The sequence below is a fragment of the Notamacropus eugenii genome, chromosome 1 (genome assembly GCF_028372415.1).
Source record: "Notamacropus eugenii isolate mMacEug1 chromosome 1, mMacEug1.pri_v2, whole genome shotgun sequence".
NCBI lineage: Eukaryota > Metazoa > Chordata > Mammalia > Diprotodontia > Macropodidae > Notamacropus > Notamacropus eugenii.
The window spans coordinates 427446847-427467319 of NC_092872.1; the positions used below are offsets into that span (position 1 = coordinate 427446847).

The 20473-nt window shown below is 40.3% G+C and overlaps 1 protein-coding gene across 2 annotated transcripts in view; it reads right to left on the reverse strand.

Annotated features, from left to right (window-relative positions):
• The window catches only part of ARHGAP40 (Rho GTPase activating protein 40), a 108503-nt gene that overhangs the window by 39800 nt on the left and 48230 nt on the right, over positions 1 to 20473 (reverse strand). For both annotated transcript variants that reach the window (XM_072631501.1, XM_072631500.1), the window contains exon 2: positions 389 to 585. In XM_072631501.1, the coding sequence (XP_072487602.1) occupies positions 389 to 563 (175 nt within the window). In that variant the 5' untranslated portion in view covers positions 564 to 585. The remainder of the gene's footprint in view (positions 1 to 388; positions 586 to 20473) is intronic.

Here is a 20473-nt window from a genome sequence, read left to right on the forward strand (position 1 = left end):
TGTTCAGTCATTTCAGTGTGTCTGTCTGATACTTTGTGACCCCATTTAGGGTTTTCTTGTCAAAGATATTGGAGTGGTCTACCATTTTCTTCTCTACCTCATTTTACAGATAAAGAACTGAGGGAAATAGAGCAAAGTGACTTGCCTAAGGTCACACAACTAGTAAGTGTCTGAGACCAGATTTGAACTCAGATGTTTCTGACTCCAGGCCCAGAGCTCTATCTACTGTGCAACCTAGCTGCTCCAGTCAAAACCTGCCCTGGGCCAATGCACTCATTCTTTCACATTCAATATTTCAAAATGAAATATCTTCTGTGTGGAACCCACCACCACACCGCCCTCCTTTCAATTTTCCCTCCCCATGCTTAACAGCGGCAGAGTTCCTCACCCTCTGGGATCTGGGCTTCAGTGACACTACCCTCCTCCTGCTTCAGTTCATCGCTCTGCTTCATGCTCTCCACCTCCATCCAGAAGTCATCCATTGAGAGGCTCTCTATGGAGGGGAGCCAGGACTCCTCCAGGGGCTGACACCGAGAAGAGCTCTGTTCTGGAAACTGGCTCATGCTGCATGGGAAAGTGGGATTTCTGCAAAGAAATGCAAAAATCAGTCAAAAAAGATGCAGTTTTATAAGAAAAAAGTGTTTTGAATGCTGAGAAGAAAGATCAATCAAAAAGATACGCTCATACAAACAGGACATTGTTGTTCTTTTAGAAAAATCTTTGTTTACATTTAGCATTTAAAAATTTTTAATATTAAAGATTCTGTTTTATGAGACCACAATAATAACTACTACATATGAATTACTGTGAAATTTGCAAAATGCTTTACGTGTATTTCCTTATTTGTCTCACACCAACCCTATAAGGTAGGTACTTCAGGCATTTTTAAAAAATAATAAATGAAGACAGCGTAGCTCAAGGATGACTTGCCCAGGGTCACACGGATTGTGTCAGAGGCTGGATCTGACTCCAAGTTCACATTTTCTCTTGCCTTTCCAACTCTGATACCTCCAAACTAAACCGAATAGAAAAAAGCAAGATCATCAATGATGTATTCATTCACCAGAAAGCTGCCTTCCATGGCAGCACAAGTGGAGATAAGGACTAGCTAGGTGGCACAATGGATAATGTTGAACTTGAAGTCAGAAAGACTTTAGTTCAAACCTGACCTTTGCTAGCTGTGTGACCCTGGGCAAGTCATTTAATCTCCCTCAGTCTCAAATCCTCATCTTTAAAATGTGGTATAATAATAACCTAAAGACAGCTGAGGGCAGAGTGGATAGAGAGCTGGGCCTGGAGTCAGGAAGACCCCCGTTCAAATCTGACCTCAGACACCGAGTAGCTATGTGATGACGCTGGGAAGTCACTAAACCCTGTTTGCTTCAGTTCCTCGTCTGCAAAATGAGCTGGAGGAAGAAATGACAAATCACTCCAGTGTCTGCCAAGAATGACATGACCCCAAATAGGGCCATGAAGAGTCAGACACAACTAAAATAACTGACAATGACAATAACATTTATGTCAACTATAATGAAGTACTACTTTAAAAGTCCAAGATTTGAGAGAAATCAAGATTTGCCAAGGTGGACAACTGAACGACATCAAGAATTTTAATTTTCAAAAAAGCTGTAATCCAATGCCATCTTCTTCTTTGATGCCTCCCTCGCCTCTACTGCAGCCTCTTATGACTCCCTTGTTACCCCAGGCATCACTCATGTTTAGTGGCTTTGCTGCTCAACTTAAAAGAGCTTGAGAGGGAGGAGGGGAAAGCTGAACACAGTCTGACATGCACCCTGGGTTTTGAGAATGCAGATGTCAAAACCTTCAGAGAAAGGATCGATGGGATCCCATGAATTCTAATTCTATAGGAGAAATCAGCATAAGAAAAACAGGAAGCTCTCAAGAATGAAAATTTTGAAAATCCAAAGAGAAATAATTCCAGCAAGGAGGAAAAAGGAGTAAGATAAATATACAAAGGGTATCTAGGTACAACTGAGTGGTGCAGTGGATGGAGTGCTGGACCTAGAGGCAAGAAGACTCATCTTCCTGAGTTCAAATCTAACTTCAGACACTAATTAGCCATATGACCCTGGACAAGTCACTTAACCTTGTTTGCCTCAGTTTCCTTACATGTAAAATGGGCTAGAGAAGGAATGGCAAATCATTCCAGTATCTATGCCAAGAAAACACTAAATGGGGTCAACAAAGGGTCAGATATGACTAATTAGCTAAAAAATAACAAAAGATGATGCAGAAAACTCACTGACCATTGGAGATCTTAAAAGGAAATGTATAGAAGATGGACTCAAGATCAGGGAATGAAAGATGAATACTTAAGTATAACAGCCATTAAAGAATAGGGTCAGGAGCTCAGTGACTAGAATAGACTCAGAAGCTAAAGACAACCAGAAAGAGCATTTTTAGTTGTGTCGTGGGAAGTGGAGCATCAGAGCACTACTGATGGGACTACTCTGGGACCAGTTAGGATGAATGAGAAAACGAAAAGTTTCTCAATTCCCATTGTTTTTATTTTTCTGTTAAAGTGCATAAACTTTGAATTGGAAAGGTGAGGAAGAAAAAATTAGTGAACAAGGATTTAAAACCCAAGATAAGCAAGGAGATAGTAAGAAAGCATCTAGCTGCCTTTTATGAACTCCAATCCCCAGGGTAGGATAAACTACATGCTAGGGTACTGAAAGAACTAGTGATTCAGACTGAGTTACTGTTTGTCACCTCTGAGAGATTATCATGAATAGGAATAATTGTTCCATGGGATTGGAAAAAGACAAATACTGAGCTGATTTTCAAAAAAGGAAACTAAGTCTACAAGTTATAAACAGGTCAGTGAACTTGACTTCAATTCCTGGCATGATATAACTTAAGATATGCCTTGTGAACATCTAGAAAGAGAAACTGACCAATGAAAGCCAACATGACTTCCAAAAACAGGTTCTGCCAGACCAACCTCATTTCCCTTTTTGACAGGATTACCAGACTGGTAGATCAGGATAATGCCATAGACATAGTTTGCCAAGATTTCAGTCAACTCAACAGTTTCTCAAGCTGTCCTTGTGGACAAGATGGAATGATAGGGGCTAAACAACAGTATACCTAGGTGAATTCAGAACTAGACCCAAAGACCCATTATTAATAATAATAATAAAAAAAGACGATGTCAATTTGGAGAGAAGTCTTTGGTGAACTGCTTCAAGAATTAGTATGTGGCTCACACCTATAAGATTGGCAAACATGACAGAACAAGAAAATGATAAATGCGGGAGAGGATGTGGGAGAGTTGGAACACTAATTCGTTGTTGGTGGAGCTGTGAGCTCATCCAACCATTCTGGAGAGCAATTTGGAACTATGCCCAAAGGGCTATAAATGTGCATATCCTTTGACCCAGCAATACCGCCTCTAGGACTGTATCCCCAAGAAATCATAAAAATGGGAAAGGGTTCCACATGTACAAAAATATTTATAGCAGCTCTCTTTGTGATTGCCAAAAACTGGAAGTCAAGGGGATGCCCATCAATTGGGGAATGGCTGAATAAATTGTGGTATATGAATGTAATGGAGTACTATTGTGCCATAAGAAATGATGAACAAGAAGACTTCAGGGAGGCCTGGAAGGACTTATATGATCTGATGCTGAGTGAAAGGAGCAGAACCAGGAGAACTTTGTGCACAGCAACGACCACAGTGTGCAAGAGTTTTTTCTGGTAGACTTGGAACTTCGTAATAACGCAAGAACTTATTTAAAAAAAAATCCCAATGGTGGTTTTCTAAGGCAAAATGCCTTCCACACTCAGAGAAAGAAATATTTGCAGAATGTAGCAGATCATGTTTGTGTGGGTGTGTGTTTTTGTGTATTATGTTTTAATTTGTTATATGATTTCTTCCATTTATTTTAGTTTGACTACATAGCATGACTATAGTGAAAACATACTCAATAGGAAAGTATATGTTGAACCTATACAGAACTGTATGCTGTCATGGGGAGGGAAGGAGGTAGTGGAGGGTAGGTGTGGGGGGGGGGGGATAAAATCTTAATTTTATGGCAGTGATTGTAAAACATTAAAAATAATAAATAATAAAATTAAATTAAAAAAAGAATTAGTATGTGGCTCTGTTCACTATTTTTTCATCACTAATTTAGATAAAGGCATGATTATCAAAGTTTCTGATAACATGAAGCTGGGAGGGATATGGTGGGTGAAAGAGGCTGGGGTATAAAAAGATCTTGACCCAATGGAACAAAAGACTGTATCTTAATACCAGGTGGTAGAGACATGGTGAAACAGGATTTATATGGGAAAATGTTTGAGTTTGGGTTTTTTAGGAGATTTCCAGGTCAATATCAATCAACAATGTAACAGAAGCCAAAGGTGCTAACATGCTCTCAGGCTACATTGAAAAGCACAGTATCCAGAATGAGGGAGGTGACAGTCCCATAGCGTTAAGCCCCAGTCAGAGAACTGATCACATGAGGATAATTTAGCTAAGTTCTATTCACATCTTATTTCATTTTCCTTTCGATTCTATATTATGTTGATAAGTTCTACTAATTTTTTATCTTTGCATGAAAGTCATTTCCCTCCCCTCTCTAGATTGAACTGTCCTCCCCAGGACAAAAACCATAGCTGACAACATATACACTGTTCTGTCCCAGTAGGTTCTGCCCTTTCTGCCATGAGAGAGGAGATAAACTTCATTTTTTCATCTCTAAAACTTTCACTGGTTTTTCAACTACTCAGATTAACTTTTTTTGTGTGATTTTTTAATTTCCATTGCTGTAATCGTTTTTACGTTGTTTTCTTGGTTCCGCTGTTCTCACATGGCATCAGTTCATATAAATAATACCATGATTCTCTGAAGTCCTCATATTTGTCATTTGACCTCTTTGTTCTCATATTTGTCATTGCTGCCTTTTATAAAAGTCAAGCAGCAACATTTTGGGACAAGGTACTAAAAAGAACGTTGAGTAAATGGAAACCACAATATTTAAGCTATGGTTGAAAGATCAGGTTAGAGGCTAGACCTCTGCTATCACTAGCTCCCAAACAAGGAAGCTCCCTCTACCAATGCAGCTCACTACCTCTTTGCAACTTATAGAGAGGTCTAGAGTAGCACTATCTGAGCTTTATTGATCATACATCTTTCTTAGTAAGGTGTATATTCACCTTTTTATAAATTATGTACATGTGCTAAAGTATAAATAATATATACATCATGATACAAAATAGAAATTAAAAGGGGATAAAGTAAATATTTTAAATAAAATTTGATCCTAGATTACCATCAGTAGGGAGCCACTGGAGTTTATGGAGTAGAGAAGTGATACAGTCAGATCCGAGCTTTAGGAGAATCATTTTAGTGAAGGAAAATCACAGCTGAGCAGAGGATAAATTGCAGTGGGGAGAGGATACTTGACATGGGGAGACCAATTAGGCCTATATGCTTGGAAGAATAATGCCAGCAAGGTTGCACAGACTGAAACAAGATGTGGCACTTGATTGGCCATGTGTGATGAGACAACAAGAAGTTAAAGAAATAGGGTCACATCCCGCATTTTGTAGAGCACTGGCCTAGCCACTAAGTGGTTGAGTGACTTGATCATAATCACATAGTCATAATGTGTTGGAGGTGGAACTTGAACTCAGGCCTTCATGGTTTCGAGGCCAGTTCTTATGTAGAGAGCAACTTCAGTAGCCTCTTCAGTTAAGAAAACAAGGGATTTTTAACTAGGAGAAAAGAAGCCTAGGAGGACAGGGCAGTTTTCCTCAGGTATCTTTGAGGCTCACAACATAAAACAGGGATCATAACTGTTTTGCTACCCCCTAGAATAAGAAGCAATAGGTAGAGATAGACTTAGGCTTGAGGTAGAGAAAACTTTCTAAAATGATTCAAGCTAAGAGGGCAACTAGTGGTGCAGTAGATAAAGTGCTGAGCCTGGAGTCAGGAAAACTTGAGTTCAAATCTGACCCCAGACACTTACGAGCTGTGTGACCCTGGGCAAGTCACTTAACCCTGTTTGCCTCAATTTCTTTATCTATAAAATGAGCTGGAGAACGAAATGGTAAACCTTTCCAGTATCTTGACCAAGAAAATCCAACATGGGGCCACAAAGACTTAGACATGACTGAAAACAGCTAAACAACAAAAATTCAAGTCAAGTGAGCTGCCCCAGAAGTAGGAGGTTCCCTCTCACTAGAGCTCTTTAAGTAAAGGCTGAATGGCCATTTGTTGTGTGTTATAGAGGGAATATTTAAGCAGAGAGAGGCTGGACTAGATAACCTCTAAGGTCCCTTCTAATCCTTATGCACTTGAATTCTGTGACTGGACTCTTAAGTTCCAGGGCCACACTTATAAAGAAGCAAAATGGTGAAGCAGATAGAGAAAGAGACCCAAATTCAGGCAGACTTTGTTCAGGTCTCACCTAGAGACTCTTGGCAAATCACTTAACGTCTTCATGCTCTTGGTAGCTCTTTAAGTTGCAGAAGATACACCCATCTGCATGGGTAGAGGGTGTTTCCTTACCTGATAATCCTCTAGGGGTGGGGAACCTGTGGCCTTGAGGCCACATGTGGCCCTCTAGGTCCTCAAGTGCAGCCCTTTGATAGAATGTGAAGTTTGGATTCCATCAAAGAGCCATACTTGAGGACCCTAGAGGGCCACATGTGGCCTCAAGGCCACAGGTTTCCCACCCCTGTTCTAGACTAATAAAACCATAGGTCCATCCTCTATCCTAGCTCTAGTTAATAAATGGTTTTGAGGACAAATAATGTGACTGCTGTTTGAAGACCAGATTAAGTAAGTATAGAGAATGAGAGAAATTATCATATTAACATATATTATTAGATTAATATATTAGTATTGTATTAATAATTAAGGCATCTACCTGGGCTGGGAGACTGCCTTATTGTCACACCCTTCTAAAACTACCTGACCTTTTCAGGAGTTGGGTCTTGAAGAAACAGGAGGAAAAGGATGAATCACAAGTTAATAGTTATTAATATAACAATTTCTCTTAAGAGGCAAATCAAAAGAAGTTTGGTTACTGACTGATGAATTCTTTGGCCATCATAACCCATGAAACAGATAATACATGATGACCTTCTGTCCTGTGTAGCCCTCTTTCACTTCCACAAAGACAGCAGAGGAATAGGAGAAATGGAACAGTGGGTTCTAGGCATTCCAGAGTTCTTAGACCATCCACATACACGAATTTAAATGCTGGTATTTGCAGCACTTAATCATAACCAGGCTGATATACTACAAGAAGAATTAGGTCACATAAAAGAATTGGAGGTAGGACACCGAAATAAGTGCTTGGCTCCTCTACGGAAGATTTTATAAAATAACATGAATGAAAATATAACAGGATGAGAGAATTTGAAGAGGATTTGATCTACACTGCTGGGTGGAATATCAATGCCATTGAGAGTATGAATCCATCAAATCACGAAGCAGAAATAACCATTTGCAAATTCTCAATGGCTGCCATTTTGTCCCAAGTCCATAGACTACATTCCACGGTCACCACTTTCCAATCATAAAACTGACCCATAATAATATATTTTGTCTGTGACTTACCCAGGTATATGAAATAAGCTGAGTTATTGCAGAGGCAACAGGACTTAGAACCTAAGTTTATATCCCACTTTGATGTTTATTAACCACATGACCTAAAAGAAGTCACTTCACTTCCCTGATACTCAGTCTCCTCCTGAGTGACTTAATCCACTCAGATTGGGAGCCACCACCCTGAAGAAGTATTGACCTGCTTAGTGAGTCAGCCAGTGCCAACACCCATGGCCCCCTACATTTAGTGACCCCCATACCCCAGACTGATTCAAATTCCATCCAACATTCCCTTTGAACCATCCCACTGTCTCTCCTGCCCCTTAGGCAGTGAGCTAACATCCTCCCATCTCATCCCTAAGTATCAATAATGCCATTGCTCCTGGAAAGGGGGTGTCAATCAATAAATGCTTTTCATTCATTCATTGGTTAAATTGGAGATACAAATATTCTACCCCTAAGGAATGTTGTAAGGAAAGTACTTTGCAAATAACAAAATTCTATAGAAATGGAAATTTTTTTAAATTTTTATTTATTTTCAGTGTTCTACAATCACTACCATATAACTTAGATTTTTTCCCCCTCCCTACTTTTCCCTTCCTTCCCTGAGATGACATATAATTTTATATAGGTTCTACACATAGATTCCTACTAAATATATTTTCACCTTAGTCATGTTTCATAGAAGAATTAAAATGAATGGGAGAAGTCTTATAACAAACCAAAACTTAATCCAAACGAAAATGATCTGCTACATTCTGCGATTGAATTTCATAGTTTTTTCTCTGGATGTGGAAGGCATTTTGCCTTAAAAGACCATTGGGAATTTTTTAAGTCCTTGCACTGCAGTGAAGTTCTAAGTCTACCAGAAAAATTCCTCGTACACTGCGGTTGTTGCTGTGTACAAATTTCTCCTGGTTCTGCTCCTTTCATTCAGCATCAGTTAATATAAGTCCTTCCAGGCCTCTCTGAAGTCTTCCTGTTCATCATTTCTTATGGCACAATAGTATTCTATTATATTCATATACCACAATTTATTCAGCCATTCCCCAATTGATGGGCATCCCCTTGATTTCCAGTTTTTGGCCACCACAAAGAGTGCTGCTATAAATATTTTTGTACATGTGGGACCCTTTCCCACTTTTATGATCTCTTGGGGATACAGCCCTAGATGCAGTATTGCTGGATCAAAGGGTATGCACATTTTTGTAACCCTTTGGGCATAGTTCCAAATTGCTCTCCAGAACAGTTGGAGCAGCTCACAGCTCCACCAACAATGAATTAGTGTTCCAACTCTCCCACATCTTCTCCAACATTTATCATCTTCCTATTTTGTCATGTTAGCCATTCTGATAGGTGTGATGTGGTATCTCAGAGTGGTTTGGATTTGCATCTCTCTAATCAATAGTGATTTAGAGCATTTTTTCATATGACTATAAATATCTTTAGTTTCTTCCTCTGAAAACCATCTGTTCATATCCTTTGACCATTTATCAATGGGGAATGAAATGGAAATTTTTACAAGAGCCTTGGTCCCAGGAGATTTACTAATCAAAGTACCATTACTTCCATAACTGAGGTTCCACTGGTTTTATGTGAGATTCCTGACTCCAGTGTAAGGGAAGTGAAAAGTTATACTCAACTATATCTCAAGGTAGAAGACTTGAAGTTTTTATAAGATTGAAATGGTGCAAGTACATGGACACATAATGGGAATACCACCACATACACACCTAGAAGAGCAAGGAAAGAAGGAAACAAGCATTTAATAAGAACCTATGTGTCAGGCACTGCGCTAAGTGCTTTATAAATAGACTTGCCCAAGGTCACACAACTAGTAAGCATCTGAGGCTGGATTTGAACTCTGGTCTTCCTGATTCCCAGCCCAGTGCTCTATTCACTGTGCCACCTAGCTGTCCAACTGCCTTGAGATTATAATGGCTAACAGGTTGTTGTTTGTCCTTTGTTCTCAAAGAGGACCATGACATCAGAGAGAAGATGTCATGACATACAAGTGAAGTGGATTTAAATGAGGGAGGGCTGTGCAAAATCACCAACCTCACTTTCTCCTCCAGAGCCATCTGGGTCTAGTGGTGAGATTAGGATGAATGGAAATGGCCCCAGATGCAGTGGGAGACCATGGCCTTTTTTTTTTTTTTAAATTAACCACTGAAAGGTAACCAATCCAAATCCCCTCTTTAAATCCAATGTGGTCCATATGCTTCGGCATTTCTATACTTGTGTCTCTCTCCTGGCGACCTCCCCCAACCTGTTTTCCTTTGATTTATCATGTCATGCCTAGAGAAGAATCAGCATACATGAAAATCAATGAGCCAAGCCCTGACAGTGTGTTCTGGACAAGTTGACAGTCTATTTTCTAGCCATCAAAAGGCCCAGTTTAACTTCAGGTGCTCTGTGAGCCATGGAGTCACACATCAGTGCTTTGCACACAGTAGGGACCCAATAGATCTTTTGTTGAGCTGAGGTACCTGACTTCTGGAGTGTCCCTTTGAGAACGTGAAGCTCTCTGGCACTGGATTGCGCAAGTGGGCATGTGAGAGGAGGAAGCAAAAAATAGCAAGAGGGAGAGAGAGGGAAGAATCCGCAACAAGACATCCTTCCCCATTCAGAAACCCTCCTTGTGCTCCCAAGGAATAATTCATAAGCAGGCATTGGGTGTTTGTTCCTAGCCCTGTCTCCAGGTTAATAATCAATCTCATACCTTCACTAGGAAACAATTCATTTATAAAAGAAATCTAATAAGATATAAGATTAAGACTACAAAAGACAGATAAAAAGATACAATAAGAATAAGATTTCCAGTTTATTTTCATGCCATAGAATCACAGAACCTTATACTTTCTGTCTATACAGGAAACTAGCTGGACTTCCAGCCCTAGTGTGAAATTGAAAGTCATGAGTGCCTGAAGACTAGGTCTACCCATTACAACATTCAATAAAATCCAACAAGCATTTCTTAATATATGTATTATGTGTCAGGCATTGTATTTGATGCTAAGGAGACAAAGACCAAACAAAAAGTAGTCCCTGCCTCAAGTCCCTGATATCCTACATATGATGCCTAAGGGGAGGCAAACAAGCGGGGATCTCTGCTTCCTCCAGGGAGGAAAAACTCACTACTTCCTAACACAGACCATTTGATTTTTAGGCAACTTTGATTATTAGAAAGTATTGTTTACCCTTTTTTAAACATTAAACTGAAATCTGCCTCTTGGTCCCTCCTATCCAATGTCTACAGTTCTATGTTCTGGAATGAAGCTAAGCAGTCAATTCCTCTTCCACCTGACAGTCCATCAAATACTAGGAGGTTAAAACCATATCCCTCCAAAGGTAAATCTCTTTTTCAGGTAAAAACCCCCAGTTCCTTTAACTGATCCTATTCCCACATGGCTTTGAGTCTCCTCCCCACAAAGATCCCCATTTGCCTTTCCCAATTCCAATGTCGGAGTCAAAAAAATGTTACCAAGACCCTTATTAAGTCTCTTCCCCTCCATTTCCCCATCATGCTGACTATATTCCAGCTATCACCTTCATCTTCTCTTTCCTTCTCCCTCTGCAATACAACTTTGGAATCTATCCCAAGACATCTAGCTCTGAGAATTGACTTTTTCCCTTATCTTATCCCAAAACAGTCTTCCATGTCACTTCTCAGCCATCTCCATGAGTATACCCTTCTTCCCTATGTTTTCTCCCCCCAGCGAGCATATAAATTCCTTGATGGCAGGGTCTCTTTTGTTTGTTTTATTTTTATTCCTAGTGCTTAGCACAATGACTGCGTTTAGTAAGCATTGGATTGATATCTTGCCTCTTCTTTTTTTTTTAATCTAGCTCTGAGAACAAAGAGCAGAATTATTCAATCTAAAGAGTTTCCACCCTTTTCTTGGGGATGAGACAGTCCTCATGCCTCAAGACTAGCTATACAGAATGGGGAATAATAAGCTATATGAGACTCATACCTCTTGGCCTAAAATTGCCAATATCAACACCTCCCCATGTGGTGAATCCAACTTTGGTGGCTAGAACTGATTGTACTAAGTTTACCTCCAAATGGCACATCAAAGTGAACTAGACATGAAGAAAAGTGATGGGAAGCCTCATCTGGAAAATGAAACAGAGAAGGAAATGGCAAACCACTCCAGTATCTCTGCCAAGAAAACCCCAAATGGTGTTAAGAGTCTGACAGGACTGAAATATGACTGAACAACACAAATGCTTATTCCCTTCCCTTTCTCTCCTTATCATATATATTATCCAAAGGACTGAAAGAATTAAGAGCTGGAAGGAATCCTAGAGATCATTTAGTTCAACACCTCTCTCTGTTCCCTCACCCCCACACCCCACCCCCTCACATACATAAACACATTTTCCTTACAACAAATTGTAAGATATTTTTGCTTATTTCAAACCTAAATTCTCCAGTTCTCACCTTCTATCCATTGCTCCTACTTCTTTCTCCTGGGACCAAGCAGAACAAAGTTTTCACATGGAAATACAACCCTTTGAATACTTGAAGACAGATCATATCAGTCTCCCTTCACAATCCACCCTAGCAAGTCTTCTCTCCTCCAGGATGAACAAACCCAGTTCCTTCAATTAATATTCATATACATGGTGGGTGGAGCCAAGATGGCGGAGTAGAAAGATGCACATACACATAGCTCCGAACCCACAACCCATAGAACATCTACAAAGAAGTAACTCACGGCGAATTCTGCACCCAGAGGCCACAGAACATTGGAGCGAGGGAGATTTCTGTTCCGGAGAGACCTGCAAACCTCTCGCAAAAGGTCCTTCAAGCCGCGGACTGGGCGCCGGGACTGGGAGCTGAGTACAGCCCTGCCGTGGCTGCGGCACCGAGAGGAAAAGATCCGAGCGGGCTTCAGGGACGGGATCTCCAGTGGCCGCGCAGGTCCCTCCACCCACAGGTGACGGGGGTCGGTGAGAAGGTCTCTTTGGTGGGTCGAGAGGGGAGTGGGGTGCCCCCATAACTCAGGCCCCCTCGGGAGGCAACAACAGCAGAGGTGGGAGCAGACCAGGGCTCCCCAAGAAGGAAGGAGCCCGGATCCATTGTTGAAGGTCTCTGCATAAACCCCCTGAGGGAACTGAGCCCGTGAGGCGGCCCTGCCCCCACCTGGGCAGCTGAACTTAATCTCACACTGAATAGCAACCCTGCCCCCACCCAAAGCACTGAGGCTGGGAAGCAGCATTTGATTCTCAGACCCCAAGTGCGGGCTGGGAGGATCCGGAGGCAAGGTGGGTGTGAGGAGAATATTCAGAGCTCAAGTCACTGGCTGGGAAAATGCCCAGAAAAGGGAAAAAAAACCAAGACTATTGAGGGTTACTTTCTTGGTGAGCAGGTTTCTCCTCCCCTCCCTTCTGATGAGGAAGAGCGGTGCTCACCATCAGGGGAAGACACGGAAGTCAGTGCTTCTACATCCCAGCCCACTCGATGGGATCAGTTCTGGGAAAAGGCCTTAAAGAGCCCAAACAATTTTCAAAATCATGATAGAGAGGTGGAGGAAAAACTGGGAAGAGTAATAAAAGACTTGCAAGCAAAGTATGAACAACAAATCAGCATCCTGCTAAAGGAGACCCAAAAAAATGCGGAAGAAAATAACACCCTGAAAAATAGGCTAACTCAATTGGCAAAGGAGGTTCAAGAAGCCAAGGAGGAGAAGAATGCTTTCAAAAGCAGAATTAGCCAAATGGAAAAGGAGATTCAAAAGCTCACTGAAGAAAATAATTCTTTCAAAATTAGAATGGAACAGATGGAGGCTAATGACTTTATAAGAAACCAAAAAATCACAAAACAAAACCAAAAGAATGAAAAAATGGAAGATAATGTGAAATATCTCATTGGAAAAACAACTGACCTGGAGAATAAATCCAGGAGAGACAATTTAAAAATTATGGGCCTACCTGAAAGCCAGGATCAAAAAAAGAGCCTAGACATCATCTTTCATGAAATTATCAAGGAAAACTGCCCTGAGATTCTAGAACCAGAGGGCAAAATAAGTATTCAAGGAATCCACAGATCACCGCCTGTAAGAGATCCAAAAAGAGAAACTCCTAGGAACATTGTGGCCAAATTCCAGAGTTCCCAGGTCAAGGAGAAAATATTGCAAGCAGCTAGAAAGAAACAATTCAAGTATTGTGGAAATACAATCAGGATAACACAAGATCTAGCAGCTTCCACATTAAGGGATCGAAGGGCATGGAATAGCATATTCCAGAAGTCAAAGGAACTAGGACTAAAACCAAGAATCACCTACCCAGCAAAACTGAATATAATACTTCAGGGGAAAAATTGGTCTTTCAATGAAATAGAGGACTTTCAAGCATTCTTGGTGAAAAGACCAGAGCTGAAAAGAAAATTTGACTTTCAAACACAAGAATGAAGAGAACCATGAAAAGGTGAACAGCAAAGAGAAGTCATAAGGGACTTACTAAAGTTGAACTGTTTACATTCCTACACGGAAAGACAATATTTGTAACTCTTGAAACTATTCAGCATCTGGGTACAGGGTGGGATAACACACACACACATGCACATGCACACGCGCACACACACATAGAGACAGAGTGCACAGAGTGAACTGAAGAGGAGGGGATCATATTTAAAAAAAAAATGAAATCAAGCAGTGAGAGAGAAATATATTGGGAGGAGAAAGGGAGAAATGGAATGGGGCAAATTATCGCTCATAAAAGAGGCAAGCAAAAGACTTTTTAGTGAAGGGGAAAAGAGGGGAGGTGAGAGAAAAACATGAAGTTTACTCTCATCACATTCCACTAAAGGAAGGAATAAAATGCACAGTCATTTTGGTATGAAAACCCATCTTACAATACAGGAAAGTGGGGGATAAGGGGATAAGTAGGGTGGGGGGGATGATGGAAGGGAGGGCACAGGGAGGAGGGAGCAATTTGAGGTCAACACTCATGGGGAGGGTCAGGATCAAAAGAGAGAACAGAAGTAATGGGGGACAGGATAGGATGGAGGGAAATATAATTAGTTCTTACACAACACTACTATTGTGGAAGTCATTTGCAAAACTACACAGATCTGGCCTATATTGAATTGCTTGCCTTCCAAAGGGAAGGGGTGGGGAGAGAGGGAGGGCAGATTGGCAGACAGGGGCAATTAGAACGCTCAGTGTTTTGGGGTGGGGCGAGGGGACAAAAGGGGAGAAAATGTGGAACCCAAAATTTTGTGAAAATGAATGTTAAAAGTTAAATAAATTAATTAAAAAAAAAGAAAAAAAAGAGAAAAAAAATATTCATATACATGGCATGATTGTGACATCATGGTAATCTTTCACTGGACACTCTCCATTTTATTAATGTCCATCCTAAACTGTACTGCCCAGACCTGAATACAATCCAACAGATGACACCAGTAGAACAATCACCAACCTGGTCTTGGTCACTCTCTTTTTTAAGGTTGCCTAAAATTGCATTAACTTTTTTTTGGTTGTCATATCACACTTATATCAAGCTTACAATACACCAAAACCCATACATCATTTTAGACAAACTATTGTCTGGTCAAATACACACGTACCTTATATTTGTGAAGTCGATTTTTTGAACCCAAGTATAAGACTTTACATTTACCCATTATACCTCATTAATAATTCATTTCTTTTCATTAAATTCCGGTGCTTAGCAAGTGTTTAGCACATAATAGGTACTTAATAAATATTTATTCATTAAGAGTAGCAGCTTGGCATGATTGCTAGAGAATCTGGAATACCTAAATAAATTCAAATCCTGACTCTGGCACGCTGTCCCTGTGACCCTGGGTGAGTCATTTAAATTCTCAGTGCCTCCAACCAAGTCTCTAACACTATGAGTTACTGAGCAGCTACCAATCTACATTGGTAGAGGGAATTTCCTCACTTGGAGTATACCAATGAAGTCACAAGTCTGGACAACACATACACACAAACATACAAATGACTATGGTAACCCATGAAGATCATTTTGGATCTGGACTGCCATCAGACACATAAATTATCTTCCCAGCTTTGTTCCATCCGCAAATATGGTAATTATGTCACCTATGCTTTTATTCCAAGTTTCCTCACTACCACAGTCATCTACTTCTAGACTTACTTCATTCTGTCAAGATCATTCCTAAAATGTGACATCTAGAACTGAATATGATAATGCAGCTGTGGCCTAGACAGGGTAGGACACAACACAATTCTTTCTGGACACCAGGCCTCACTTACTGCAGTCTTAGATAGCAGTAGTGGGTTGGTTTTTGTGACTTTTCGTTCATCTACATTATGTGGATTAATATGTATTAAGCATATAGTGCACTAAAATTGCCCAGCCTTTTTCATAGTTAACTGCTGGATAGCCATGATTTCTTCCTCTTTTATTTATGAAGTTAAATTTTTGCACCCAAGTTAGGACTTCACATGTATTGCTATTAAATTTAAATCTAATTAGTTATAGTTTGGTGGTTCAACTTCTCAAGATTTCTTTGCATTTGTCATCCAACATATTAGAGACCCTTCTTAGTCTTCTTCCATATGAAAATCTGATAAGTATGCAATCTATGACTTCATCCAATTTACTGATTAAAAAAATGTTAAACAACACAAGATCAAAGAGAGATCCCTGAGGTATTTCACTGGAGACCTCCCTCCAAACTGCTATTAACATACTAATAACTACTCTTTAGGATGTTCTTTCAATCAACTCAATCCACCAAAATGTACAACCAGTTAGTATGTGTCTCTCCATCTTTCCCACAAGAGAAGAATGAAGAATTTTCAAATGTTTTTCTGAACTTCAAGCATATTATGTCTATAGCACTTTTGAGCTATCAGTTCTAGTAGTAGTAGCCCCATTTAAAAAGGAAAAGAGGTTAGTCTGACACAAACCCTCCTAGATGAACTCATGATGTTAGCAATCACTGTTTTCTAAACACTCATAAACCATCCCTTTAACAGAATTTTTTCCAGGAAAAGATTAGCCTAGATAGTCTAATACGGGCTTTATCTTTTTTGGGGGGGGGGAGGGGTAACTGGGACAACATTTAGCCTTCCCCAGTTGTTGTGGAAGTCCACCACAGACCACCAAGACTGAAGGAGGAATTGAATAAGGAGTGGAGGAAACAGACAACAAGCATGATAGGGAGGTTGTAGGGACAGGTAGCCACAGCTATCTGATTGCTCCTTCTCTCTCTGCCAAAAGCAATGCAGGTGATTCATCCCTGACAGCCCTTAATAATAATAACTTTTATTAAAGAAGAGGAAGTGGCAGGAAAATTCCTATTCTAGATCTGACTCTGACCAACAAGGAGAAACTAATTGTAGAAATAGAACTCTGGTGAGAACCTTGGAAGCAATGAACCACTCCATCCCAGAATGAATAGGATCCTAGATTTAGAAGTGGAAGAGAACTTAGGGGTCATCTGCTCTGATCCCTTCATTTTATAAGAGAAGAAACTTAGGCCCCAAGAGGTGAAATGATGTGGCCAAGGATGCAAAAACCTTCCACTTACTAGTGGCTAAGATGGGATCTGCACCAGGTTCTCTGATTCAAATCTATCTGTCCTTTCACTGCACCACACTGCCTTGGTTTATGATTCAGAAGTAGAGGCAAAATCAACCTCAGAGAAAAGATAAATGAGAGTCAATGGTCTAGAATTTTATAAGCAAAGTCAGTGTAGAAGTAAGAATGTATTCTAAAGAATTAAGTTCTAAAAACATCAATAGAAACATGACCCCTCCCAAAAAAAGGGAGCCACAGGGAGAGGGGCAGAAAAAAAAAATCAAGGACTGGACAACTGGATAGCTTCTGAGATTATGAGTCTATGACCTTATTGAGGTGTTTTGGGGGCTTGATGCAAACATCGCTGTTTTAAGTGTTTAAGAAGATAGACAATGTACAGGAGAAAACAGTGATGACGAAGAGTCTTGAGTTCATATCATATGAGGATCAGATGAGGGACCAAGGAATGTTTAGCTGAGAAAAGAGAAGACAGTATATGGGAAGGAGGTGGGGGGAGAAAGAACGTGAGAGCTATCTTCAAAGACTGGAAGGGTTCCAATGTGGCAGAGACTTGTTCAAATGAGATAACATACACAAAGTTTTGCAAGCCTTAAAGTGCTATATAAATGTTAGCTATTATTGTTCTATTTGTCTCAAAAGGGCAGGATGAGGAAGAATGGGGTAGAAATTGCTAAGAGGTAAATTTAGACTGAACACGAGGAAAAATTTGCCAATGACAAGAGCTGTCCAAAAGTGGAAAGAGATGGTTCAAGAGGTGGTGAACACCTTAGAAGTCTTCAAGCAGAAAATGGATTGCCATTGGTGTTTCATGTTATAGTGGGCATGGTTTGGACCAGAGGGTTTTTAAGGTTTCACACAAGTAACCCTCAAATTCTATGATCACAATGTCCTTTTAAAATGAAACATCAGGAGGATCTTGCGTCCAACCATAATCTCTGCTCTATTTGGACCATATGTACAAATACTTCATGGATTTGCTTATTCTGTCATGTCATCAATGGGTCTGATGGTGGAGTATTCTTGTGTAGTTCACAGCTCATTCATACTTCTTCATAATGTACATTCTGCAAAGAGGCAGTCCTTTCATACCTCACTTGTTGATTAAGTATCCCACTCACCACAGGCTTTCCAAACCTTTTAATCTTTCTTCAGACCTGCATAACTTGCTCTTCCAACATTCCTTCAGCTGAGAACCTTGTTTCATATTTCACTTTTAAAAAATTGAGGCCATTTGTCAAAAGGTCTCTCTTCTCCCCTCCTCCTTATCTCCAATCACCTAAATGCCTTTGTCACTGTTGGTCTACACCCATCTCGCATGAAGAAGTGACCCTTCTTGCCAAGGGAAAGCCCTCCACATCCACAAGTGTGCCCCTTCTATCCCACTTTCTCCAGCACAATGCTCCTTCTACCAACCCTACTCTCTCACTGATCTGTTTCTATCTACCAACTGCTTCTTTGCTACCTACACATACTCCTGTGTCACTTCTATCCTTAAAAAAAAAATCTGCTCCATCCATCCCCACTAGCTACTGTCCTGTGTCTCTCCTCCTTTCAGTGACTAAACTCCTTGAGAAGGTTTTATATAATGTGTGCCGCCAATTCCTTTCCTCTCACTTTCTTCTTATTTCTCTATAGTCTGGCTCCTGACCTCCTTAACTGAAACCATTTTTTCCCAAAGTTACCAGTGATCTCTTAATTGCCAAAGTTAGTGAACTTTTCTCAGTCTTTACCTTTTTTGACTTCTCTTCAACCTTTGACACTGTTAATCATGGTCTTTTCTTAAATACTCTCTTCTCTCTATGTTTTTGTGACATCAATCTCCTGCTTCTCTTTCCACCTGGCCATGCCTCATGACTACGGGTATCTCAGGACTCTGTCCTGGACCCTCCTCTCTTCTCCCTATTTACTATTTCACTTTATGATTTCAGCAGCTTCCACATATTCAATTATCATTTCCCATTGGTTTCCCATTGGTTCCCAATTGGTTGCCAAGTTCTGTTGATTCTGCCTTCAAGTAGCATCTCTCATAAATGCCTTCTTCTCTCCTCTGATAGTTACCACCTTGGTGCAGGCCCTCATCATCTTACCCCTGGACTATTGCAGTAGCTTGCTGGTTGGTCTCCTTGCCTCAAGCCTCTCCCCAGACTCAGCTGCCAAAGTGATTGTTCTAAAGCTCAAGTCCAACCATATCACCTCCCTGTCAAAAAAAACTCTACTGACTTCCTATTACTTCCACAATCAAATATTAAATCCTCTGTTTGACTTTAAAAGCTCTTTGCAAACTGGTCCCTTCCTACCTTTCCAGTCTTCTTACAGTTTATTCCCCTCTGCATACAGGGCAATCCAGTCATACTGGTTTTCTTGCATTCTTCACACAAGACACTATCTCATAAGACCGACTTTTCACTGGCTGTCCCCTACTCCTGGAATGCTCTCCCTCCTCATCTCTACTTCTCCTGGCTTCTTCCTTTAGTCATAGCTAAAATTCCTCCAACAGCAAGAAGCCTTTCGTGGTCTCCCTCAATGCTGGTGCCATGCTCTGAGCTTACCTTCAATTTACCCTGTACATCTTGTGTATATATATATACATATATATATATATATTAGCACAGTGCCAGGCACACAGTAGGAGCTTAATAAATGCTTGTTAATGTCTGGACTTGTCTTCTTGTCTGCGTCCTCCCTTACATCCTCTATAGGGGATTTATCCAATGAGCTGAGCCAGAGGCCAGAGGCCAGAGGCCATAAAAAAATACTATGCCACAAGAAGTGATAGAAATACAATATAAATTAGCCTGAAAAGACTTATGCAAAGTGATGCTGAGTCAAGAAAACAGGATCAAAACACATATACTGACTATAACAGTAAAGACATAATGTTGATTTTCACATAATGCATAAGGAGACAGAAGAGATATAGTGCAACTAAACTTTATTATCACTTTACAGCTATATTTATTATACATATGTGTATATATGTATGTGTATATGTGTATATACACATGTGTGTATCTGTGTATGTAAATGTATATGTAAGTGCATATGCCTATGCCTATGTCTATCTAAGTGTCTCACTGGGCCTCAAGTCAGAAAGCCCTGAGTTTAAAGCCAACCTCTGACACTTACTAGCTGTGTGATCCTGGGCAAGTCACTGCACCATTTGCCTCAGTTTCCTCACCTGTAAAATGAGCTGGAGAAGGAAATGGCAAACAATTCTAGTATCTTTGCCAAGAAAACACCAAATGGGGTCACAAAGAGTCAGAAACAACTGAAAAGAATGAGTAACAAAGTATGTTATATTTGTGTGTATCTTATATGTGTGTGTGTATTTCTTTTATTGTAAAA